This window comes from Corythoichthys intestinalis, chromosome 16 (genome assembly GCF_030265065.1).
Source record: "Corythoichthys intestinalis isolate RoL2023-P3 chromosome 16, ASM3026506v1, whole genome shotgun sequence".
NCBI classification, from domain to species: domain Eukaryota; kingdom Metazoa; phylum Chordata; class Actinopteri; order Syngnathiformes; family Syngnathidae; genus Corythoichthys; species Corythoichthys intestinalis.
In genome coordinates this window covers 19,016,942-19,044,199 of record NC_080410.1, presented here as the reverse complement: position 1 = coordinate 19,044,199, position 27,258 = coordinate 19,016,942, and the positions used below count along the sequence as shown (strand labels likewise).

The following is a 27,258-nucleotide window of genomic DNA, read 5'->3' as shown; positions in this document are numbered from 1 at the left end:
ACGTTCAGTGTTAGTGGCTGTTGTTCACTTACCGTCATCACCATCCACAGCCAACTCTAGCCCTAATTCTCTGGCTTCTTGTCCGTCTTTTAAAAACTTATTTTTTTCTCGTTCACATCTAAGATCGCCATCTCTTTTTCTTTTATCTTTTCTGCAAACCCAATTTATGACGACTCGCCATGTTTAGAGTTGACAGAATTTAATTTCTCGCTTCAGGGCACGTACGTACTGTATCCTTGAGTGCGCCAGAGCGGGGTCAAACCATTCTGTGCTAAGACAGAGGGGGTGTGGGGGGGTTAAAGTTGTTAAAGTTTTAAGTATATATCGAGTAGAACATAACATTTAATCAGACAATGATTTAAATAAAAAAGAAATATGTGATTGTAAAGTAACATAAATTAAGGGTCATTCAGGGGCCCCTATGGTCCTGAGGCCCAGGACAACATACCCATTTGCCCCCCTGGGGAACACACCACTAATTTTGCTTCTGCTACAGTGCTTCAAGTCGATTTTATTCGCTTAGATTTCTTGAAAAAAAAAAAAAACAGCTCGCTGAAAATAAGTTTAACAGACTTATTTTAAGCAAAAAGTTTGTATATTTAATCTTAAAAGAAAAACTTGTTTGTCAGAAATGTTCTTAATTCAAGAATATTGTTCAAAACAATATTTGAAAGAATTTTTTTCTTGATTTACGTGAAAAATGGCCAACTTCTAGATGTATGGGCTCAATATGAACAAATAGTGATATTTACTTAAGGTAAGTGGAATAATCTGACACATTATGCTGTTAACTAGCCTTTAACACACACAAAAAAAGATGGAGAAAATTATTTGACTAGATTTAACAAAAATTTGCAAATTAAGACGTTATAAATTTGAATTGTAAAAGTTAGTATAGGTCAATACAGATTTATTTTGCATTGGTCATTTAGCCTATCAATTATTTAGGTTTATAATGGTGAGAAATGTAGCCCTGACCCCCAGAGCCGTAACAATGGTCACCGGGGGCCCCAGGCAACAAGCAACAAGGGGCTTTTCAAGTGTGTGCAAATAATAGGGACAGTTGGACTTGGAGTAATAGGATATTTAATAAAAGTATAATAACGCCTCGGTCTCATAGAGCGCTTTTTAGAACACTCAAAGTGCCCGGCTTCTACTACATTAGGACATAAAACTACAGTAACATAGTACACTAACCGTCTTGCTTCCTTTTCTCCTCTTCTGCCTTTTTTTCTTTCTTTTGTCGCTTCCAGAAGGATAACTTCTCTTCATTTTGGATATACGTTAATAAAAAAAAAGCCAAATCGCCGCTCACTCTCACTCTGAGTCACGTGAGGGAGGGAGGGGGGTTATACAGTGAGTGAAGGGGCCCCTTCAGGGAACTCAGACACAAGGCTTTCACTGGCACTGTCACACTTGTCGCTGCGACAGTGCAGTAAAGCTGCGTGTGCTTAATCTGTTGGCCCCTGGGGGTCCCTGCTGGTTGGGGGCCCTAGGCAATTGCCTGGTTTGCCTGATGGGACGCGACGCCTCTGCTGACCCCCATTCACCAAATATGTTTGGTCTAATTAATGTCCCGTCCCCAGCAAAAAGTGTACATGCAGGTTATGCTGTTATATTGTCCCTACCAAGACCAAACCTACGCCCTTGGAGATGATAAATACAGTACAGGCAGCCCTACACCGTATATTTACTAATTAGGCTGTAAGAAATCAGTAAATGATTCCTCTAATGCACAACCTAACTGAATACTGTAATAAGTACAGTATTCTAGCTGGTTTGGTTTCGTCTTGTTCTGGGAAATGAAAACGAGACTGTGATTGGCTGGCGGTCCGGATGTGCCCTGCCTCTCTCCAAACATAGCCAAGCCCACTACTATATATCACGAGCAGTGAGACGCGACTACGACTGGCGCGTCAAATCCTTACAGAGGTCCAGCTGCCCAGTATCGGCAACTCCCTACACCGCACACCCACACCAAGCTCAACAAGTTTAACAAAACGTAGGGATGTGAGCAGTAAGCTATTTTGCTAAAGTTTTACCGTAAACAAGCATGCAGCCTTAAAGGGACTCTTTCGCCCAGGCCAGTTGGAATTTCATTTCAAGTCCAGAGAAGATGGAAAGTCCTCCGTAAGAAAGAAGGCGAAATGGGAAAATGGGAGTTGACAATGGTAAGCCACTTTGTTTCATCTCATTGAAAATTAGAAACGAAAAAATAGCTCGTCTGGCTAGTTAAAAAATAGATGACTTGGTCTGTGGCATTGTAGCTTTTGAACACAAATGCCTTTTGTTTCCCAATATCTACAATAAGCCATGCCAGAACCACATTATTAATAAAAAAAAAGTATTCCTACTTCTCGCAGACGAACTAGTGTTTTCTTTGCAGATCGGATTACATTCTGCATCAAAAATATACAGTGGCTACATTACACTACCAGTGTTATGAGTATGTGGACTGTAACTGAGAGATACTTTAGAACACTTATTAAAAGCCCACAAATCAAAGGTTTTCTTTTTAAAGGTAATCCTCTGCATTCTGACATACGTACTTTCCTATACTGTAATTCTCTACAATGCTGTTACTTATTTGATCCCATTGATCTTTTGGAAAGGAAGAAAAACACTCAGACTTTAAGTGCGTACGACACGAGAAAAAAAGTCTTGAATTATAATTATTATGTGAATTAGTCATTAGCGAATTCGTGAATTAGTTAATTAATTATCATATTTTGAGACGATTCATTTAGCAAAGCGCAGATGATGAGAAATTAGTCTTTTAATCTGTCGGTTAGCCACGCCTACCATTATAGGGTTCTAGCGTCCCCAACAGGTGGATGACGTCAGCGGAGTCACGATTTCATCTGATTTAGTATGCAGCCCATTGAGTGGGAATTATTCACAACGACGAAAACACGACGAAGAGAGCCACAAAATGTCATTGTTTCAGTCTCTCTACTCCAATATTTTCACAGGATATTCTTTTTATCCAAGGATTTTCCCCAATAGCTAAATAAATGGCTTGAGAAGGACCAGTCAGCCCATTGAGGGGGAATTATTCAGAACGAGGAAAACGTGACAAAGAGAGCCGCAAAATGTCATTGTTTCAGTCTCTCTACTTCCAATATTTTTACAGGATATTCTTTTTTATCCAAGTATTTTTCCCCAATAGCTAAATAAATGGCATGGTCATGACAAATAAGTCTTGTGCTAAATGGAATATGAAATAATAAAAATGCATTTATCCAAGATGACATGGCAAAATTACTCCATAATAGTCAAAACTGCCGACTTCACCTTTACTTTCGCACCTCCCGAACGATATTTTATGCCACCTAAATCGGGTTTATATCAATTCCCTTACCCGGCTTCGGAGAATGTAAACAAACCAAGAGGAGTGACAGCTAGCCGACACGTTAACCCGAACCAAGTGATGTTTCAACGTCGTCGAAGCAGAAAATCACACATAACTAGCCCGGATCATTTCACATGACGACTGGGTTGTCGATTGTCTTCGCCGATCGGCAAACCGCCCGGCAGAGAGCAATTAACAGCTCGTTCCTCTGCTAATACGGACAGGAGAACTTGCCGAGGAAGCAGCTGGACAATGACCGCTGAACATTTTCATGCCAATCTATGATCAAACGTAAGTAGTCCTTTATTTAAAGAAAGTTTGTTGTGTTTACTTTGAAATTGCTGTATTCGCGGCTATTTTTAACTCAAAGTTGCAATTTCTGATCGGTCGGAAAATTTGACAGAACACCGGGCACTTCAAGAGGGGAATAAGCTGAGTATACTAGTAGTGCTCTCCCGGCGGGGGTATGTGCGACAAGCCACCGGTCGTCGGCCGAGGGGACAAGGAGCATGTCACAAAATGCAAGCCACCTACATATTAAAATGATCCCAGTATTTGACATAATACAAAACACGATATTTACTCACTTCCTCGTTAGTCCCATGGTCCAACAGTAGTAGGGCTTGTTTTGGCCAATATCCACCGGTGGAAGGGAACCTTTTAAAACCCCAAAAAGGCGCACATGCCTCTCCCTCCTACAGCAAGATTTTTCTGCAGCCGTTTGGCTGGTGTGATGCGAAAAATAAACGTATTAATCCGCAAAATCAGATGAAATCTTAGTTTTTCTCATACAACAGTATGGCTGTATACTGAAGAGGACTCCTTCCTCCGTATATGTCACAGCGCCCTCTTTCTCAACTTGAGACTGTTGCCGGAAGTTACCTATTTCATGGCGCGGTTTTTAAAAGACTAAATAAAAATAGGGATCGCTTCCACACACATCCAAGCGGTTAATCTAGCAAAGTTATGTTCTTTTAGGTCAGGAACTGTCAGATGCTCCGAGCATTGTAGTGGGGTTTGTTGTCATGGTGAAGCAGCCATGTTGAACTTCTCATGACGCAAACACCACAGGAGCTCTTTGTAGATGTGCTGTTCCACTCCCTGACCCTCTGGCAAGAATTAGCAGTAGATGTTGCACTACACATCCAAAAATGTGAACAAATGACATTGACTTTGGTGTTTCACTGGCTTTGCAAAGCATCCCTACATTGATGAGTACGTGTAAAAATGCTGATACAATGACGGTTTATTAAAGCCCAATGTTTAAGCTTCATTTCCATTTGAGCAACAGTGCATAGTGCTGCCAGCGCATCAATAACAATGGGTGCAAAGAGCACAATGTTTCCTCTCTGCTCAGCAAACAAACAACTACTTTCTATGAGAAACAATGTGTGTGCGTGTTCACTATGTGATACTAGTTGTGACAAGGCTGTCTTCTCAACTTTGTGCCAGTTTGGAGGATTTAGCGATAATACGTTTTAAAAAGATTAGTTTGGCATGAAAACTAATTTGAATGTTTTCTTTATTCAATACAGAGTGGAGCATTAACAAATATAGTATGCCTACTCATCTGTTGCGTGCAGCTGTATAGATTTGCAAGGCAGCACAAGTACACCATATGGATTTATTGAGTCATGCACAAATTGTTATTGGCACCAGGGTGATGTAACAGTGTCAAAACCTTAGTCAAATTTGATTATTTATGGAGAGCTGCAAGAGAAAAGTGCTGCATGTTTTGGAAGAGATTTTTTTTTTTTATTAGAGTAATTAATTTACTTTTTGACAAATACAAAACTGCAATGGACAAACATTTAGGCTAGCTTCAATGTGCTTGAACAACCTGTGGAAGCTGAATGTGCACATTAACTTGGATTATTGCAACAATTTAGACTTCAGAGGGTCATATATTCATTGATTAGATATAAACTATCTGTATAAACTAAGCAATCTTTATTCTACTATATTTTTGTTCACATAACAAGACTCACAAGTTACAACCAGGTCAATGTTCCCTGTTGCAATAATTCTGTTCTGCTGATTCAGAATGTTTCAAGATGGATGTTTTCATGTTTTATGGACATACTGCCAAGAAAGTAGATTTTCCTAATCACTGAAGAAGATAACTACCGTATCTTTCGGACTATAAGTCGCAGTTTTTTTCATAGTTTAGCTGGGAGTGCGACTTATACTCTGGAGCAACTTATGTGTGAAGTTATTAAGACATTATTATATAATTTCACATGTTATTTTGGTGTTTTGGAGTGACACTGATGGTTTCGTAAACTTGTTAGCCTGTTCTTTATGCTATAGTTATCTGAATAACTCTTAATAGCTATGTTATGACAACATACCGGCCACGTTCGCATTTCGTTGTTCATGCATCATGTAACATTATCATACTGTCCACTTATTCAGCATGTTGTTCTCTATTGTATTTTTATTTTAAATTGCCTTTCAAGATGACATATCTGTTGTATGTGTTGGATTTTATCAGTAAATTTCCCCAAAAAATGCCACTTATACCCCAGTGCGATTTATATGTTTTTTTTCCCCTCTTCACTTCACATTTTTTGGGCTGGTGCGACTTATACTCAGGTGCACAGTGATGTACACAGTATGTAAGTTTTTTGGTTCCCCACTAGCTAACTAGTTGTTTTAGGGACTAAAATCTAAGGGGTCATCATTACCTTGTAAGAAATAGTAGTATAAATGAAATAATTACATTGATCAGGCTCTATTTCTGCTCTATCTTAAGGCGAGGGCAAACAAAATGCTTGTTACTTTAGCTTATGGAAACCATTTATTGCCCATTTTATTTTTCTGTGATGCATTTTTATTAAAACCCAAACTAAACCAACAAACAAAACAAAACAAAAAAAGTAAATGAAATGAAGCTATGCTGAAATTACATAATTAAATTTAAATTAGGATTGAGGATTAAATTAGGGTATAGTGTCAAAGAATTTGGAGTACCTTGAAGGTAGAAAAGTGCTATACAAGTGTAAGTCTATATACCATTTATTTAATTTAATTTATTTAACTTTTGCACACTATTAGGATAGACCTTTTTTTAGTCCCGTTTGTGTTACGTAAATACCTTAAACATTCACTAATCCTGTATTTGTCCATAAATATTTGCACCAAACACTAAATGATTCATAGGAATTTCAGGTTGGTCTAAACTCTGGAATCAACACTACTATACAGCACATGCAATGTTTCTGAATATCGTATAAAAATTGACACATAGTGCGGATGTTCACGAACCCCATTGGAAACACACTGATCTCACGTGATTGTGGGAAATGTCTTTAATGGTTATGGTATCCATGGTAAAAGTTCTTTAAGAAATCAAAGCGCGGATATTCAGCGTTTCTTTAGTAGAAAATCACTAATTCGCGAGACTTGTTACCTTCATCCAATTCACGGAGAACAGGATAGAGAATTTACAGTTAGCTGTCTTTACACAAAATCTCAAGAGGAGTGTGTGCATCAAGAGCGATTGAAAATCCCACACTTGCATCGTATACAAAGCTAAATGTAATTGGCTAACAGAATGGCAGGCTGCGATTGGCTGTCAAGATGGCCTGTCACACAAATATTGTGTGCCTCAGTTTCAGTGACACCTCAACTGGTTGTTTTATTATAAGGCTCACTCAAACCTGTCATTATCATGAAGGATGTTTGATTTTCTGCATGCAATATGGACACTGAAATTCCAAACAGTGAATTACATCTCAGCATTCCCCCCAACAATCAACAGAACCCGGTCCAGGAGTGGGGTGAGGAATTCGAGGCTGGTGCAGTTTATGGGATCACGCTGCACCGGGTGCCCGTACCCTCTTCGCCTGATCCGAGCTTGAATCCATCATGTGGTTTCGTCCAGTACCGAACCAACAAAGTGCGCCGTCTGAAGGCTGCCAGTCTGCAAATGCTCGTGAGTCACCTCCTCGACCCAGACTGTCTGGAACAAGACTACGGCAGGATCTTCCTCTCCACATACAGAACCTTCACCAGTACAGAAAAGCTGATAGAGCTCATCTTCCAAAGGTATTTTTTTTTTAGTCCTCAATGATTATGTCGCATATCTTGCAGTAATGGTAAAGCCGTCGGTTGTCCCAAGATCACAGAGACTGACAATGTGATAAGCATTACTCAAGTTCAGAATGAAGGCTACTAGGCATAAAAGTATTATCTGCCATTAAAGTATAAATGTATTATCTGCCATTGACGGCGCTAAACGTCCAATCCATTTTGACTGGGGGCACCTCACAGTCAAAATGGATTTGACGTGAAAATGGATCAGTGCCGTTTATGTTACTGAAACATGAGCATACCCAGTCACTCCTCTCAATTAACTCATTCACTCCCAGCCATTTTCACCGGAGCAAGGGCCTTCGCTCCCGGCCGTTTTACTGGATTTTGACTAATTTTGCAAGGCCCACAAAAAATTCTGTTCTATTCCTATATAAACATGGAACCCACCAAAAGAAAGATTAGACTCTCTTCTTTCAGCAGGAAAAAAAGTAAGTTAATATCTTTTTCCATTCTTTAGAAATCAGCATTAGAAAATAGCTTAGTTTGAGCAATTCTTCCATTTCTGATGAAAAAACAGAGAAATCGAGCTTTTTGTGAAAGCATACATTTCAAACATAAACTTGACTTTAACACAGCTATTTTTTGCTTTAGTTACATCCCAAACATCTGAATCATGTTTTCCTTTTACAAAATAATATAAAAAAACAAGACAAATAGAGCTTTTGATAGCAAAGTAACAATTTATTAACGCATAACTAACTGAGATGACGCTGTTGTGGCCGCGACAGCCGGGTTAACTTTGCCCTCATCGCCACCTGTCTCATAAAGATGGATTTTTTTGAGTCTCTGCGGGGTCTGCTCAGCGAGCAGCACGGACTCAACGACATCGTCCGCTGCACTGATGGTCCCGGTCATTCTGCTCAGTCGTCCAGCGCCTGGCATCCTGGGCGTCCTCTCAGTTGTTCTGCTCGCTCGTGTGGCCCAGCCGTTCGTTGCCGCTGAATCGAGTTGCGGGTCTTACCAAATGCGCTACTAAACTCCAGTTGCCAGTTTGATTGATTTAAAATGGAATTTCAGCTTTGTGCTTTGGAGCTCAGTTGAATCAGAAGCCAGAGATGTCTCTTATGAAAAAAAAACACTGAAGACACTGAAACAATTAAAAATAGAACGTATTTATACGTTTTTGGGAGCAAATGAGTTAAAATGTTTTCCCTCTTGCCGTTCAGCAGAGACAGTGCAGCGCCTGAATTGGATGACAGTGGATACAACCAGGGGTAGGTGGATGTTATTATTTTTTAAAATCTATTTTCTTATTCATAAATCGCTGTTCATAATTGCAGAATAAGAGTATTTCCCGTTAAATGTCACATGTACAGTACATAGTTTTTAAAGATCTTGTAAACACTCAGTTGTTAATTTAACATACAGTGGGGCAAATTATTTAGTCAACTTCTAATTGGGCAAGTTCTCCCACTTGAAATATTAGAGAGGCCTGTAATTGCCAACATGGGTAAACCTCAAACATGAGAGACAGAATGTGGAAAAAACCCACCAGAAAATCACATTGTTTGATTTTTAAAGATTTTTTTTGCAAATAATGGTGGAAAATAAGTATTTGTTCAATACCAAAAGTTCATCTCAATACTTTGTTATGTACGCTTTGTTGGCAATAACGGAGGCCAAACGTTTTCTGTAACTCTTCACAAGCTTTTCACACACTGTTGCTGGTGTTTTGGCCCATTCCTCCATGCAGATCTCCTCTAGAGCAGTGATGTTTTGGGGGTGTCGTTGGCTACACGGTCTTTCAACTCCCTCCACAGATTTTCAATGGGGTTGAGATCTGGAGACTGGCTAGGCCACTCCAGGACCTTGAAATGCTTCTTACGAAGCCACTCCTTTGTTGCCCTGGCTGTGTGTTTGGGATCATGTGTACGGTGTATGTTGTTCTTCGGATGCAATTCAGTATTCTTTCTTCTCCAAACACGAGAACCTGTGTTTCTACCAAAAAGTTCTATTTTGGTTTCATCTGACCATAACACATTCTCCCAGTCCTCTTCTGGATCATCCAAATGCTCTCTAGCGAACCGCAGACTGGCCTGGACGTGTACTTTCTTCAGCAGGGGGACACGTCTGGCAGTGCAAGATTTGAGTCCCTGGCGGCGCATTGTGTTATTGATAGTAGCCTTTGTTATGGTGGTCCCTGGTCTCTGTAGGTCATTCACTAGGTCCCCACGTGTAGTTCTGGAATTTTTGCTCACCGTTCTTATTACCATTTTGACGCCACGGGGTGAGATCTTGCATGGAGCCCCAGATCGTGGGAGATTATCAGTGGTCTTGTATGTCTTCCATTTTCTAATAATTGCTCCAACAGTTGATTTCTTTACTCCAAGCGTTTTACCTATTGCAGATTCAGTGTTCCCAGCCCGGTGCAGGTCTACAATTTTGTCTCTTTGGTCTTGGCCATAGTGGAGTTTGGAGTGTGACTGACTGAGTATGTGTACAGGTGTCTTTAATACCGATAATGAGTTAAAACAGGTGCCATTAATACAGGCAACGAGTGGAACCTCGTTAGACCCCGTTAGAAGAAGTTAGCCCTCTTTGACAGCCAGAATTCTTGCTTGTTTGTAGGTGACCAAATACTTATTTTCCACTCTAATTTGGAAATAAATAATTTAAAAATCAAACAATGTGATTTTCTGTTTTTTTTCCACATTCTGTCTCTCATGGTTGAGATTTACCCATGTTGACCATTACAAGCCTCTCTAATCTTTTCTAGTAGGAGAACTTGCACAATTGGTGGTTGACTAAATACTTATTTGCCTCAATGTATGTAGCAAAATATTAATGAAAGTGGTTATCATATAATGATTTCCCTTCCCACTGCATTCCTAGACCTTTGTTGCACCTTATCCAAACATGGTTAGATGAATACAGTGAAGACCTCAGGGATCCTCCTCTGCACAGTGGGCTGCGCCTTCTTTTGGATCACCTTAGGATCAGTTCTGCCATACATGACCAACTGCACCGTCAGCCCAACTTCTGCTCATTGGCGGGGCAAAGTGAAAACCTGCTTAGGAGGTTTCAGAGAGAAGGTGCCACTCCATTATCCAGAATACATACATTTCATTGCACTTCATTGTATTTTCATTGCACATACAATCTCATTTTATCTTGCTGATGATTGATCAGCATCTGAGACAGGTGTGAGTCCGGTTCAAACAGATGTCCAAAGAAATGAGCGGCTTTCAGGTGGTGAGGATTCAGGATATGAACACATACAAGATCAAGTTGGCATTATGGATTTCTCTGCAAAAGCCATAGCAGAGCAGCTCACCCGCGTGGATTCTGTAAGTGTGCAGAGACGATACTGCCAAATTTACAAAGTAGGATTATTAGGAGTATCATTTCTTTATTTTCATGTAATCAAAATATTATAAAAACCTTTCAGTTTGTTGCAACTGCATATGCACTCTAAAGTACATAAAATGTGAATCAATTTCTATCTACCGTATTTTTCGGACTATAGGTCGCACCTGAGTCTAAGTCGCACCAGCCATAAAATGCCCAGCGAAGTGGAAAAAAACCATATGGCGTAAAACACTCAGATGAGTTGAAGTTCCGCTCTGAGACCCCCAATTTGGCCAACTTTCAAAATTGTCCGATATGCACGAGTGATACATCATTGGAAAGCTTAAAATCTCAATTTTCTGGTGGAAGAAAAATTATGAACAGGAGGGCATTTAAAAAAAAAAAATTAAACAGCAAAACCCTATCTGTAGGTGAGAGCACGCAAGAGCAGAATTACAGACGCCATGACTTTAACGAGATATTATCGCGTACTTACCTTGTTTCGATCCAAAAACTCCATGTAGCATGTATCACTGAGTGTCAAGACACAGCTGTGAATGGCCACCGCTGGATTTTTTGGGGATTTTATGGGTGAAACATGGTAATATAACAAGGGTCGCAATGCAGAAATCGCAGACATCAAGGAGTGGTCGAGATTTTCTTTTTCATATATTTACCTTTTTAAATGTTTTTTTCCCAATTTTTCTTTGTTTGGATTGATTATTTATCATCTAACATATCGGAAAAAATGCGATAGAAAAAAAAAAAAAATACAATTAAGCGATAGTTATGAGGTAAATATCCGTGACTTTTTTACAGACACCATTTTTTTCATTGTGACGTCATTTGTTTAAAAGTTTAAAATATGCATGTGAATTATTTTTTTAAAGTTGTTTTTTTTTTTAAAATGAAATATTAGACATCAATTGATGATTCTAAGCTAAAAATTACATACATTTTGAATAATAAATATAATTAATTACCTTAGTTTTATGGCTGGGTTGAAACAAAAGCGGTTGCGCGACGTCTGTAAACGGGTAAAACGAGCAAATTAAAAAATAGTTCAGGGGCTTCATGCGCCATGAATCTGCTATGGCAGCATATCGACATATTGTTCTATCAAACACGACAGTTGTTTTGGCTTAAAATACAGCAGTTTCTTTTAAAGAGGAGTGCAAGAGCAGAAACTGCTTTTTCAGTCTTGTCTGAGTTTTCCGCCATATATAAGTCCCACCGGAGTATAAGTCGCATTTTGGGGGAAAATTTACTTGATAAAATTCAACACATAGAACAGATATGTCATCTTGAAAGGCAATTTAAAATAAAAATACAATAGAGAACAACATGCTGAATAGGTGTACAGTATGATAATGTTACATGATGCATGAACAACAAAATGCGAATGTACTGTCCTCACCAGGACACTACAGCTCGGTCCTGGCTATACAGCGAGCTAAACTCCCAAATGTCGATGCTGGACGTCCGTATAATTTGCTGACTCTATTTTGGCCGTCGTTATGACACCATCATTTGAAGAGTGAAACTAAAAATAGAAATAATACAGATCAATTTCGTCCTTGATACCAAACAGGTGCGCATCAACGTAAATAAATAATAATTAGCTACCATTATAGCAATGACACAAAAGGTTAGCATGCTTTCGCTAGCATTAGCACATCGTTCAAACAACCACACAACTGGCTGTAAGTGTCCGATCGCGGGTGGAAAACACACAACAACAACAGAAAAGATGATACACACAGGCGTTGCCTCTGTAGAGATATTTTACAAGCATAAACAATGAAATAAGGTTCGCAGCTGTGTCTTTCTCTCTCTCGCTAACTCGCCCACTCGCTCAGAACTGCGTAGCTGTCAGTCTTCTTCTGAAGTCTGAGCGCTCTTCTTCCTGTAAACAAGTGCGAGTGCGCCCCCACTTGGGCGTGAAAGCACCACAAACTAAAAGCATGCATTTCAATATAAAAAATTCAATAATACAATTGAAGACACACTGCCAAAAGCAGCACGCGAACGTGGCTGGTATGTTAACGTGACATAGGTATTAAGAGTCATTCAGATAACTATAGCATAAAGAACATGCTAATAAGTTTACCAAACCATCAGTGCCACTCCAAAACACCAAAATAACATGTGAAATGATATCATAATGTGTTAATAATTTCACACATAAGGCGCTCCCGAGTGTAAGTTGCACCCCTAGCCAAACTATGAAAAAAACTGCAACTTATAGTCTGAAAAATAAGGTAAATCATAACTTGGCATTGTTGGTGTTTTTTTATACTAAATATTTTGACGATTAAAGTCTCTTTTTTCTTTTGGTTCCCAGGCTTTGTTTGTCAAAGTAGCTCCTTACCAGTGTTTGGGCTGCATTTGGTCACAAAGAGACAAGAAGGACAACATGTCCCCAACCATCAGGGCCACCATCACACAGTTTAATTTCATTACCAACATGGTTATTGTATCACTGCTCTGCCGCTCTGTGTGTGCCACCTTCATTACTACACCAGTGCAACGAGCTCGGATGGTGGAGAAGTGGATTAGGGTAGCACAGGTGACTGCTGTTGTCTTCTCACTCTATATTCCATAGTCTTGTCAAATGAAACCACACAACAAACAACATGATATGCAATAACTGTAAAAATGTGTAAATGAAACCACGCGACAAACAATATCATGATATGATATGTAGTCGAAATTTCTTAGAGATGTAATGTTATAGCAAAATGTCATTGAAAAGCTGAGATTATTCTCTTTTTGATAATGTTAAAGCTTCAGTTTTGATAAATGAGTCTGTGAAATAATTTACTGTTCTGATTCAAATATGATTTTTTATTTCAACATTTGCTTTGTTTCAAAAATTTCTCTGCAGGAATGTCACCGTTTGAAGAACTTTTCCTCTGTCAGGGCAATACTGTCCGCCCTTCAGTCCAATGCCATCTATAGACTGAGAAAGACTTGGGCTGCAGTGAACAGGTGAAATCATGTATCCATTCTTTGCACAGGCAGCAATTCGCAGGGCCTCTCCAACAGTAACCTTTATGTCACATTGTTTGTCATATTTGTCTTATAAATCACTGGCTGCCATTGTCAGTGCTCAACGTCAACTCCATTGGAACTGGGAGGGTTGGCAGGGAATGAACGAATGCTCATTCACTGCCTGCCCAATGGATTGGACGTCCACTAGTAACAAACTAATTTAAGTTAACAGCAGAAGGATTGAAACAGCCACATGATTGGATGTGTATAATTGTCAATGGCACTGAAAAAGTTAATGAGGTTGCTGAACCTTCAGCATAAGCAATTTAGCTTATTACCTGCTTTTTGGATGACCCACATTACATAGTGTGTTGTGAACATTGCACCAAGCTAGTAAAATGTCATGGATAATAAAATTTGATAGTGTTTTTTGTGTGACATAACCTGATGTTGGCTAAAATGTTATGAACTATTATAAAGTATACTAGTTCATCATTTACAATAGTCTTGGAGCGAAACACCGACATACTTTTTTTTTTTTTTTTTTTTTGCAGGGATGCCATGGTTACATTTGATAACCTCTGTGAAAACTTCCCTGATGAAAACTGCCTCCTGACCAACAGAGAACTCTTAGTGGAGGTGAGATCAACATGGCAAAAAACCTGAAAAAAGAAACCCTTTTTCTCTCTCTACATGGGCAAAATTGTGTCAAGCTAAATAACAAATAATAAAATGACTGTAGTTTTGTTCATTTGATCAGCATTGTCTGATTGGATGCTTAGCAGGTGCTGTAATTGCACTAATGCAGTGGCATCATTGCTTTTCACAATTTTTGGAATTGTCACCATTTAAGATTTTTTTTCAATAATCATAGTACTAGTATGTAGGTGTGTATGAGGGGCCGTACAAGACATTTTTCATTCTGGCTCTCTCTCTCTCACACACACACACACACACACACACACACACACACACACACACACACACACACACACACACACACACACACACACACACACACACACACACACACACCCACACACACACACTCCTCTCACATACATATATATTAACTTTTACACACATATATTCTCCTCTCACATACATATATACACTATATTCACTCTCACACTCATACATTTTCACTCTCACATTCATACATTCTCCTCTCGCATACATACATTCTCCTCTCACGTACATATATTCTCCTCTCATGGGTGTGTGTCGGTGTACATGCGTGTGTGTGTGTGTAGGTGTATGTACAGTATGTATTTATAAGGGTTATAGTGTAATATTTTGGGATTTTGTTATAGTTAATTTTATTTAACAAGTTAAATGATGATTGACGCATGCAGCCCTTTGAAGGTCGAGTCTCTGGCAAGATCAAAGCTTAACCGTCTGTCAATCATCGTTTACTTTAATAAGCACCTCCAGTTCACTCTCTGACAAACAAACAGCAGGGAGAGGGAGGAAGTGAGCGAGTGTTGGATGATGTGATCGACTCGGGATAGCTCATCTGTATTTTTTTCTTTTTTTAAATGAAAAAAAATCTGGACCGAGGGTGTGAAGTTTGAAGCGTGAAGTAGCGAGGGATCACTGTATTTTAAATAAAATTAAAATAAATGCAGTCCTTTAGGTGAGCCTGAGCTCACAGCCACAGCTCAACACTATTTCCATCAGAACAAAAATAATTGAACTATTTTCCATAAAAAGCACGTGTGTATGACTCGTATCATGTTTACATTATACACACATGCTCTTTCTCAACGCGGACATTTGCCAGAGAGAAAAAAACACCACGTTTTACCACCGCTAGACACACGAAACACGCCGAAGTTAACTCTCGTAGCTGGTGGGAAATGTTCATGATAATACTAACCTTTTTTTTGTATAAATGCAAAATCATATTGGAGGTATTGTCTCCTCGGCAGCCACCTTCCACAAACATGTTTTATATGTCGGTGGGACCTCCTCCTCTAAGCCGTGGCCGTCTGTAATTTTCTGTAGCCGAAGTATTCCAGTGATTTCGTTTTCTTCAATGGGGGGAAAAAGTTCAGGAGTTTCACCTCCTCCAGCCATCGTGTAGCAGAGCTGAATCACTGACACTAAGGGGCAGTTTACATGGCGACTGCGACACAAAGACGCAATGACTGAGTAGCTGACTCGCCTCGCGTGCATATGGTGTCGGCGAAGACGAAAAATTCTGAATCCTGCCTCCAAAGTGGAAGAATCCGATTGCGGGGGATTGAGGGGGGCTTCCTCGGCATGCATATCAAAGGTTCCCGCGGCGCGAGAACGCGTACGGTGCTACTAAACATTAAAAACAGCAAATATGACGGAATGTCAGTTTTAATTTACTGTTTTAATAATATTTTAAAATTAAATATGTTGAGTGTTTCAATTTTTGTGCCTTTTTGAACAAAAGAAAAATGCCATTGCTTCGAGCGGGCGGGTATATTTTTTTCCGGGCTGAGGGAGCTTGGTGGGGTCAAAGTGCATCATTCTCTGTCGCCCTGTAAATCTGTACTGCCCCCTAGGGCCTGGCATGAATACTACATCGTTTTCATGCGGAATTGCGACACTGTTCGAATGGAGATGCAAATGCAAATGCAAATTTGAAATTTTTTGTATTCTCGGACAGTCACCATGTAAACGGCCCCTAAGCAACAACCGGTGGGGGAGGGTTAAGCCTTGCAGCTCCAAGCGAGGGATTTCTCCCTGCATTTTTGGGACATAAAAATAGCTAATACTGTGGGGACGGTATGATGAAATTTTTTTTTCCGGTTTTGAAACTGATGTTTTCATACCATGGTGTACCTTGAAACTGGTAATCGGCACATGTCTACTTGGTACTCATTACCGTTTTCAGTACTATAGGAATTTAAGAAAATAACAAAATGAATGATATTTTTGAATTAACAAGGAAAATTAAGAAATATATTCCATTACCATTACTATCAAGGGAGTAGAAATCAAATTTCCCCCACGACAACGAATTTCTAGTGAGCTGTGGTCGCACAAAAACAAATAAATGAATAAAACAAATGTCACCAATTAGAACAGTATTTAGGGGTAATACTGTGCAACACACTCAGATGTTAGCTGTATAAAAAAAAAAAAAAATGAAATTAACATAACAATTCCTTTTGGCTGAGTATCAATAATCATACATTGTAGCCGTATAAATGCAAACTTGAAGCTAATGCATAAAATTGGTTGAAATCATTAAATTACTGAAATCTAGAAAGCTAATTCTGCATAATGCAAAATAATAATTGGTTTGAATAGAGCAATACTTAGGTTGATAATACAGGTTAAATTTTCTGACCAGTAAATACTCTTTATGCTATCTTGCTATTGTTCAAGAGGAATACCCTGTTTGACCTACCTCCATCTTTTTAAAAGTTAATATTTACCCAATAGGTTTATTCATTGAAATAGTCTCAAAAGGCATTGCATTATAACGCAAATGTGCATACTTTTGAATGTAACCATACAAGTATGGTATGTAGAGTCTAATGACTGGATAACCTCATTTCCTTCCATTAATGTTGATAGACATCTAATCAATTTTAATTGGGATGGCTGGAAGCGATCTTTCGGCCAGGTGCTAGGTGAACATCGAATTTTTTCTTTTATAAGAATTAAGTTATCAGTTCATGTTGAGAGAATTATTGACTGGAAGTTATTTTAGTGGAATCACCTCTCTGTACACACTACAAATTTATAGCATCTCAATCATATTTTTTTCCCTAAAATCTAGTCAAATAATGTTCTCTCTTTTTGTTGAGTGGTAAAGACTAGTTAACACATTAATCGCCAGATTATTCCATTTACTTTAAGTAAATATTACTATTTATTTGTTCTTGTTAAGCCCATAGATCTAAAAGTTGGTATTTTTTCCGCAAAAGACTACTGTAAATATACTAATTTATTGCTTAAAATAAGTCTGTTGAACTTATTTTCAGCTAGCTATTTTTATTTCAAGGAATTTAAGTGGGTAAAATTTACTTGCAGCACTGACAGATAGTTTCACTTCTTTCTTGTAGATTTACACTGAAAACAAGGGAATTTAACTAGTTTTATGGAGGTGTGTTTTTGCAGTGTATTTCCATATCTTTGCAGAGTAGGATTTCTAAGAAAGTTGCACCGGGCCACTGTTGCACATTCTAGTTCTACTCTGGAGATTGCATTCATAAAAAAGGTTGAACATTGCCTTCCTCTCTCCTAGAGTACAACAATTTAACAGGATATCCAAGTTAATGTGTACCAAAACCCATTCTCTCAGGTGTGGAGGTCAGAGCTTGCACTGTAAACTGGAATTATCACGTATTTATCGGTGTATAAATCGCTACTTTCAGTGTTTTGATGTTAATTTTGTTAATAAAGATAATTTTGAGCGATCAAATCTTTCTATGTAAGTTTTGTATGTTAATACTTTACCCCATATTAACTCAGTGGTTGCCATTGACGATGATAGATGTCCAATCATGTGACTCTTGAATTTAAACAAATTAATTGTCACCACTAGACGTCAATTCCATTTAAACTGGGAAGGCTGGCAGTGAATGAACATGTATTCATTCACTGCCAGACCTATCAATTCAAATGGAATAGATGCCTACCGCCGTCAATGGCAACCGATGAGTTATGATGTGGACACATGCGGCTTATTAGTGAGATTTAGGTCATCCGGTTTATTGTTTGGTGCACTCTGTAGTGCATATTTCGGTAGATGACTTGTTTGTGTGCATCAATATGAACATTCATGCTTTCATTTAAACCTAATTTTTACTTTGCTACAGCAGTGAACTTTTTTGCTTACCTAGACCGTATGCATAGAGCTCCCTTTGACCTCCTTCGATGGGACACAGGTCAAACGTGGATAATATTTCTCCCAAAATATCCAAACAGCTTGATTCCATACAGCTAAGCCCCAGAGAGGGAGAGCTTTTGAAGTTTACATTAAGTTTATGTAAGATGTTTATGCCTATCTTTGGTGGCAGGGGGAATTTTCCAGACATGTCCATTGCAAAAATCACTCCTGACATTATACTACTCCTCAAGGCAGATGATTTCACATCACTGCAGTGTCTCTAGCATGGCACAGACCCAAATCTATCTTTGGTCCTACTCAGTGCTAAACACGTTTCAAGTAGCCAGACACAGATACACCAGGATTATAGGCTAGTAATAATAGACTACAGCAGTGTGCTTTATGAGTCATCTGCACAGTCTCCTGGGCTGAAACATGAGCCAGCAGTTCTACTAACACAGACTCACATACTGTACCTTGAATAAAAGTAGGACACACATGCCATTAAGAAATGATGTGGGGACTGAAAATACAGTAAATCATTTGTTGTCTCTTTGTCCATAAAGAATATTTCCAGTGGAGTGGTGCCTTACTTGGGCACCTATCTGACCGTCCTGACCATGCTTGACACAGCCCTGCCAGACACAGTGGAGGTATACAGTCCATCCGTTTATGGGATCAGTGGTTGACAGCGTAAGATGTCCATTTGAACTGAAAGTCTGGTAGTGAATGAACGAATATGCATTTGTGCACCCTCCAAGTTCTACAGTACAATTGAGAAACTCATTTTAATTCAAAGCAGAATGATGAAAATAGACATGGTTGGACATCTATCATTGTCAACAGCACTGGAAAAAGAATAACATGTTATGAAAAGATGTTTGCTTCTCTTATATTGGATCACAAATTACCTTTATTCGGCGTCCAGTAGACTAGTCCTTAGTATTTTAGCAAGGCTCAATTAAACACTTAATTAAGCACTTTAACTATAAGTCGCAGTTTTTTTTTCATAGTTTGCCTGGGGGTGCGACTTATACTCTGGAGCGACTTATGTGTGAAATTATTAACACATTACTATATCATTTCACATGTTATTTTGGTGTTTTGGAGTGACACTGATGGTTTGGTAAACTTGTTAGCATGTTCTTAATGCTATACAGTACTCGCTGAATAACTCTTAATAGTTATGTTACGTTAACATACCGGCCACATTCGCATTTCGTTGTTCATGCATCATGTAACATTATCATACTGTACACTTATTCAGCATGTTGTTCTCTATTGTATCCTTTCAAGATGACATATCTGTTCTATGTGTTGGATTTTATCAAGTAAATTTCCCCCAAAAATGCGATTTATACTCCGGTGTGACTTGTATATGTTTTTTTTCCCTCTTCGTTGGGCATTTTATGGCTGGTGCGACTTATACTCAGGTGCGACTTATAGTCCGAAAAATACGGTATATATGGCGGAAAACACTTAGGTGACTTGAAGTTCTGCTCTGAGACCCCAATTTGGCCAAATTTCAAAATTGTTCTAAATCCATGTGTGCAGTGGCGCCTCCAGAAATTTCTCATAGGGGTGGCCAGATGGGGCCACTTAAAATCTTGGGGTGGCACACCAAAACTAAAAACCATAATTTCAGGTTTTCATTATTATTGCAGTAAAAAGGTCAGGAGAAAACTATCAGAAAGACTTAAGGACACGGCTACTGATATACTTTGGTGTATTGTGTAATATTTGATGTTACTAATGCTTTAATGTGCATAGTCCATAACTGTCCAGTCAACATTTTGAGTTCCACAACAATTGTTTTATTGTGTTATGTATATATTAGGCATAAGGTGTACATTTAACAAAACAAAATAATTACTGGGGAAAAGCAGGTGCATTTGGTATAAAATTTCAAAACTGATGCTACAACAATCTAACGATATACTGGCAAGTGGGGTGGCCAACAAATTTATAGGGGGGGCCGTGGCCACCCCCTGGTGGCGCCACTGCATGTGTGATACATCATTGGAAAGCTTATCATCTCAAATTTCTGGGGGAAGAAAAATTTTGAACGGGAGGGCATTTAAAAAAAAAAATTAAACAGCGAAACCCTAACTGTAGGTGAGAGCATAATTAAAGACCCCATGATTTTAACGAGATACTATCGCAAACTTGCCTTGTTTCAATCCAAAAACTCCATGTAGCATGTATCACCGAGTGTTAAGACACAGATGTGAATGGCCACAGCCTGATTTTTGGGGATTTTATGGGTGAAACATGGTAATATAACAAGGGTCACGTTGCAGAAATCGCAGACATCAAGGAGTGGTCTAGATTTTCTTTTTCATATGTTTACCTTTTTAAACGTTTTTTTCCCAATTTTTCTTTGTTTGGATCGATTATTTATCATCTAACATATCAGGGAAAATGCGACAGTAACAAAAAAAAATGTAGGTAGATATTTACAGACACAATTTTTTTTTTATTGTGACGTAATTTGTTTAAAAGTTTGAAATATGCAAGTGAATCATTTTTTAAAGTCGTTTTTTTGTTAGACTAAATATTAGACATCAATTAATGATTGTAAATGATTCTGATGCTAAAAATGACAGACCTTTTGAGTAATAAATATAATTACTTAGCTTCTTTTTATGGCGGGGTTGAAACAAGAGTGGTTGCACAGTGTCTATAAACGGGGGTCTCCAGGGTAAAACGGACAAATTAAAAATAGTTCAGAGGCTTAATGCATCATAAAACTGTTATGGCAGCATATAGACATATTGTTCTATCAAACACAACAGTTCTTTTGGCTTAAAATACAGCAGTTTATTTTAAAAAGGGGTGCAAGAGCAGAAATGGCTTTTTCAGCGTTGTCTGAGTTTCCTGCCAGATACATTTCTTTACACTGCTTAAAATGAAGTTTTACATGTTTTTGTAATTTATTTTATTTGGTTAGTCTTTAATTGATACATTAAATTCACATTCTTGTTTTGAATCACTATGTTGACAGGGTGGACTCATAAACTTCGAGAAGAGGAGGAGGGTGAGTTGCCACCTTCCTCTCTAACTCAACTTTTCTTCATTTGCTTTTGTAGCAATCTTGTAAATAATGTAATTCCAGTAAAGATACTGAATGAGTATTTTCATTTCTCTTCCTGTAGGAGTTTGAGGTTCTTTCACAAATCCGTGTACTACAAGTGTCCTGTGCTCAGTTCAATCTGCATCGTGACCCCAGCATTGTTGCTTGGATGGAAGGACATAAACTGCTCACGGACCAAGAAAGGTGCGCTGTAGAAACATTTTCTTAACAAATCTCTTCAACATAACTAAAGCAATCACCAATGAGAGGAAAATTCAGCCAGCTCATTGTAATTGAAGAAGAAAATAATTATGGACTTTCTAAACAAACAATACAGAATCCCTCTGATTGACATCCAATTGACACAAAGATTATGTTCATTTGTCAAGATGTGTATTGCAGAAGAAGCTTTTTTTTTTTTTGAGTGCTGCAAATGATCAGTCAGGGTTGGCGTTTCGTCGATTTCAGCTCTCCTTTGAATTAAACTCTGAAGCGCTACTGAGCATGCACATGTCTACCACGCACCCAAGGGTTATCAGAGGTCAAATGTCCATCAAAATGAACTACCATTTTGACTGACGTGGTTGCGTTTGTTCGTGCTTCAAATGAGTTATATTTTTTAAAGTGTTTTATTCTATAGTGCCTTCTGACAACTAACCCATTTAAGCTGTTGCATATGCACGCAAAAAACATCGAAACAGAGTACAGTGATCCCTTGCTACTTTGCGCGACAAATTTCGCGCCCTCAGTTCATCACATATTTTTTTTTTATTAAAAAATAAATAAATAAATGCAGTATTTTATAGAGCTTCCCGATCCGACCACGTAGTCTCTCACTCTTGCTCCTGCCGCTTTTCTTGGTCAGGCAGTGCAATGCAGTTGCTTATTAAAGTTAACAATGATTGACAGCCGTTAAGGTTTGATCTGGCTAGAGACGCTGGGGAGGCCGAATCTTCAAACGGCCACATGCGTCAATCATCGTTTAACTTGTTAAACAGTTGCTGTGGCAACTGATTGTGTGTAAGTGAGCAGCTTGAGCAGATTTGAGTGGACTCACTCAATGAAGCATTTAACAAAGACAAGCAATTTTCTACTTTATTCTTGTTAAAAAATAATTCAGTGGGACAGTGACATAAAATGGGGATGATGTGGCTCAATGGTAGTGTAAGCCACAACCCAGAGTTTGTGGGTTCGATTCTCCCCGCTGTGCTGTCTCTCAAGTAGGTAGAGGAGGAGACAGTGTAAAGTGCTTTGAGTGCCTTAAAAAAGGTGGAAAGGTGCTATACAAGTGTAACACCATTTACCATAAAAAAAAACTGATTACGTTTGAAGTGCTTAAAAACAACATTAAAATTATATATATATATATCTATATGTCATATATGTATCTGTTTCCAATACTAAGTCTGAATAAATACATACAACGCATACACCCATAAAAAAAAATAAAAAAAAAAATGGGGAGGGGGGGTGATGCACGCTACTTTGCGGTTTTTCACTTATCGCGGCGGGTTCTGGTCCCTATTAACAGTGAAAAAGGAGGGATCACTGTATTAATGATTTTGTGAGAAAATGGCTGCGCTTGAAATATGCAGTTGTCGGGTAGCTTACCTCGATGAGGGAGCCCAAATCAACAGAACTCATCCGCTGCAAAACTCTTTTATCCTCTCTAGTGGACAGAAGAAGGTGCACAGACTGAAATGTTTTAAAATAAGACGATAAAACATAACAAACTATTAACAACAATAGTCATAAATAAAACATAGAACAAAGTACAACAAATAAAAAAGATAAAAGCAGAGATGAAAATGACTTCCGGGAAGATGGCCCAGATTAAAATTAAAATACCAACTTCACAGTAAGCATATGAAAATAGCAATGAAGAAATACACGTGATTATATAAAAATATCTTTCTTCAATATGATTTAATTGCTGGTTTCATTTTATGCAATCAACGCATCATAAAGCTGTACTTTTTTGTACACCACTGCAGACAATTGATAGCCGTCCAATCATGTGGCTCTTTTCATCCTTCTGTTGTAAATTTAAATGACTTTGTCACTAGTCGACATTTAATCCATTTGAGCTGAGAGACAAAAACTGCCCATTTCTCTCAAATATTCAGAAATGCATTGGTTATACAAACCGACCCGTTGTAGTAAGTATGCGGGTGAATCGGATGATCTTTGAGGTGAATATATGACGCATGTTAGGGCAGTTGTAAGGCCAGTTACATTATGTTTTGGGTGTTCCACTGTGTAATATGCCTTCATTATTCATAGTGGTATGTATTTAATTTTTTTTTTTTTTTTTTTTACAGTTATGAACATTCAAGACAGTTGGAGCCGCCAGTGGATGTGTGTTCACCAACCCCCTGGAGCCAAAGAACACTCACTAAGAAACTTTCCTTGTGAGTATCATGTGGTAGTATGAGGCCTGACACAAAAACTTGCACATACAGACAATCTGACGCAAATGCTTTTTTTTAGTCTTCTGACAATGAGTGATGGATCCAAAAAGCTTCCAGCAGACCAAATCAGTGTTTCTTCTTCAGGATCTAGTGGTTCGGAGTTGGAAGATCTTTCTTCTCCGAACTCTGCTTGTTCCATCAGACTGCAGGTAAACAGACTGTGTCAAAAAAACCCTTACAAGCATAGAGAAAACATGAACGCGTTCTGTTTTATTCCGTGTTACAGGCCTTTCACAGCTCTTGCAACAATGTGTCAGAGGTCTTCTCTTCATCTTCCTCATCCTCCTCTTCATCATCATCTCCTTGCTCCTTGGCCGCATCTTCTCCAGACTCCCAAAGTCCCTCTGGCTCGTCTTCAGACTCTCTGTGCTCCTCAGCCAGTAGCTGTGCGAGTACTATGCCCTCAACGGCTTCCCACCACAAGCGCTGTGTATCTATGACCTCCCTGCCGGTCTACAACCGCCAGAGCGCTGACTGCTGCATCGTGAGGGTCAGCGTGGACCTGGGTCACAACAATGGAAACATGTACAAGAGTGTCTTGGTGAGGATTAACAACGCCCCTCCCCATCAGACAGGTTGAAGGAATGAAGTTCCTCCCTTCAACATGATTCCTTGGCGCTACAGCATTGATTTTGAATACAAAAGAGCAATTTTTTCAGCAAATAATGATTGTTCTTCCCCCCAATTAATCTGGAAAACAAAGTAAATTAGTAAATGCTTAATCGCACATATGCAAGGTTTCACGGTATTTGCTTTCAAACATACATGCTTTATGTTTGAAGGTCACAAAATGTTCCTATATACTAACTAACTATGACTTTGTTTTATGTGGGTTCTTTCCATTTTCCTAGTTGACCAGCCAGGACAAAACTGCACATGTGATTCAGCGGGCTTTAGAGAAGCATCACCTAGACCACATGAACTGGCAAGAATTCACTCTTACACAGATCATCTCACAGGAGAGAGGTCAGGAGACACGTCTGCTGTAAGACGGGCACAACATTAAGTTCAACTGTGCATTCTAACAAGATGACAAGACCTAGTTAAAAAAAAAAAAAAGAATATTTAACAAGAACCCTTATAGAACACAGGACTATTTTTCTTGATTTAAAAGCGTACCTACTGTACGTAAATCATATTTTGGGCCATGTAGGCCACAATATTAACATTTGACATTCAATCTTCTTCAATTTGACTGAACAAATGTTGATTATGGAATAAATACACTCAAAATTGATGTTAGATTGTGAATTCTAAGGCAATCATGATCAGTTCCATTTACATTCATCATACCATATACACATTTAGCGCCCACTTCTGCTTTATTATTCATTTTAACCATCTTCATGGTCTTATTTTATTTTCATTCATATTTTCTTAATGTATATGCACTTTAAACAAAGTTTGTTGGACTTTTATTGGATATTTGATTGTGCACTGTACAGTTTTACTTAATGAAGTGTGTTGTGATCGTAACCCCCACATTTGTGTCCTTTTAAACAATAACTGTAACCATATGTTCTGTTTCTGTTTTTAGAGTTGCTAATACCAGACAAAGCAAACGTTTTCTACGCTATGTCCACCACTGCAAACTTTGATTTTGTCCTGCGTCGGTTCCACAAAGGCCAGAAGAAACCACTAAGAGCCACTTCCAGTCTTGGGCGGTACACCAAATAGATCAACTAAAGCAAGTGACTTGTGTTTTTAACTCTTTCAGCACCATTGGCGGTGTTGTGGCTTTTTTTATTCTCCTGCTGTACATTTTTTTTGGGGTCACGATTAGATGTCCAATCCATTTGAAATCGGATGGTATGGAAAAAATTGTTTATTCGCCGACCCTCCCACTTAAAATGTATTGGACATCTTTTGCCGCCAGTGGCAGCCAATGAGAAATCGATGTTAATCCTTACTAAGAAGGAAAAATGTGACGCAAAAAAGCACTTTATGAAGGGACTGAACTTTGAAATAGTTGATGTAGTATGACTTCCTCAAGTGATAAACTGTAAGAATACCCACATTTACTCATCACCCAACCATTTCCATGGCCTTTTTTCCCAAGAGGGTTGTTGTTAGCCCAGAGCCTGCCACTATTTGTTAATGCCAGTAACAGTACTCCTCACACCCCGAGACAGCATCATGTATCAGCATACTTTATGTGCCCTACAAACGTCTGCTTGCCCCTCAACAGTGAAGTTATGAAAACCAAAACAAAAAGAGGACTGGGAGTCTGATGAGTGGTGAAGAGTGCAAAAAGAACTGCCGTGTTCTGAGCCCATCTAGGTGGGCTATGCTCATGTGTAGCAGTGCCAGCTGACAAGTGGTTGGCGGCAGTCTTACCAGGGAGCACCATGTTCCCTCGCCAGCTTCACAGCACCTCCTGTTGCTGTGACACTTCACATATTTGGCTGACAGCCCTGACTGGGAGGTTGGCATTCCCCACTCTGGTAACCATGGCAGCAAAGCAGACTTTGATGGACAGAATGGGATGCACATACCTACAGCATGAGACTTTTGAGAGGTGTTTTCAGTGCTTTTTAGTGAATAATGAATGTTCCTCCCCCCAATAAATCTGGAAAAAAAAGGTGAATTAGCTAATGCTTAATTACACATATGCAGGGTTTCACGGTTTTCGCTTTCAAACATCATTTGTGTATATGGCATTGTATGGCGTTTTAATCCCACTGTTCACTTCAATACTGCTCTGATTTCACCTTTTAACATTGTTTGGGTGTCTAAATTGGAAGCCTTTTTTGAAGTCTATAACACAATCCGCTGCCAAATTTGAAATGTTACAATTTTCTGATGATATGGAGATTATTTTCTGATGATATGGAGATTATATAAATGCTGAACAAAAGTATTTATTGTTAGTGGTTCAGTCATGTGCATCCTGAATGAAACTGCTGCCCATGTATGCTAACTACTGCCTGAAGAGTTTTTGTATGTTATCATTTCAATAACGTAAGTTGATGCTGACAGTACTTATCTAGTAAGATGGGCCACTGAAAAAGCATGACATAATACAACTGGGACACTATTTCTTACAATTAAATGTTAAATGCATTAGTAGTCATTCTATTCAAAGAATGTCAACTCTGTAAAATTTAAGGTAAATTGTGTTTAAATGTTGAATTAAAAAATATTGATGAATCCCTAAATTACTCCC

The 27,258-nt window shown here is 38.7% G+C and overlaps 1 protein-coding gene across 2 annotated transcripts; it reads left to right on the top strand.

Annotated features, from left to right (window-relative positions):
- The first annotated feature begins 1,919 nt into the window (after positions 1–1,919).
- Positions 1,920–27,250, top strand: LOC130904812 (ral guanine nucleotide dissociation stimulator-like 1). 2 transcript variants are annotated; one of them, XM_057817853.1, is made up of 16 exons: positions 1,920–2,171; positions 7,116–7,402; positions 8,620–8,664; positions 10,283–10,482; positions 10,580–10,737; positions 13,083–13,307; positions 13,626–13,729; positions 14,287–14,371; positions 19,115–19,201; positions 21,553–21,585; positions 21,704–21,825; positions 23,943–24,032; positions 24,112–24,241; positions 24,319–24,633; positions 24,944–25,058; positions 25,630–27,250. In XM_057817853.1, the coding sequence occupies exons 1-16, from the start codon at positions 2,148–2,150 to the stop codon at positions 25,767–25,769; spliced, it is 2,160 nt and encodes a 719-aa protein (XP_057673836.1). In that variant the 5' UTR covers positions 1,920–2,147; the 3' UTR covers positions 25,770–27,250. The 2 variants fall into 2 exon arrangements, with proteins under 2 accessions (XP_057673836.1, XP_057673835.1); XM_057817852.1 differs by having other exon boundaries at positions 8,617–8,664.
- Positions 27,251–27,258: the final 8 nt, after the last annotated feature.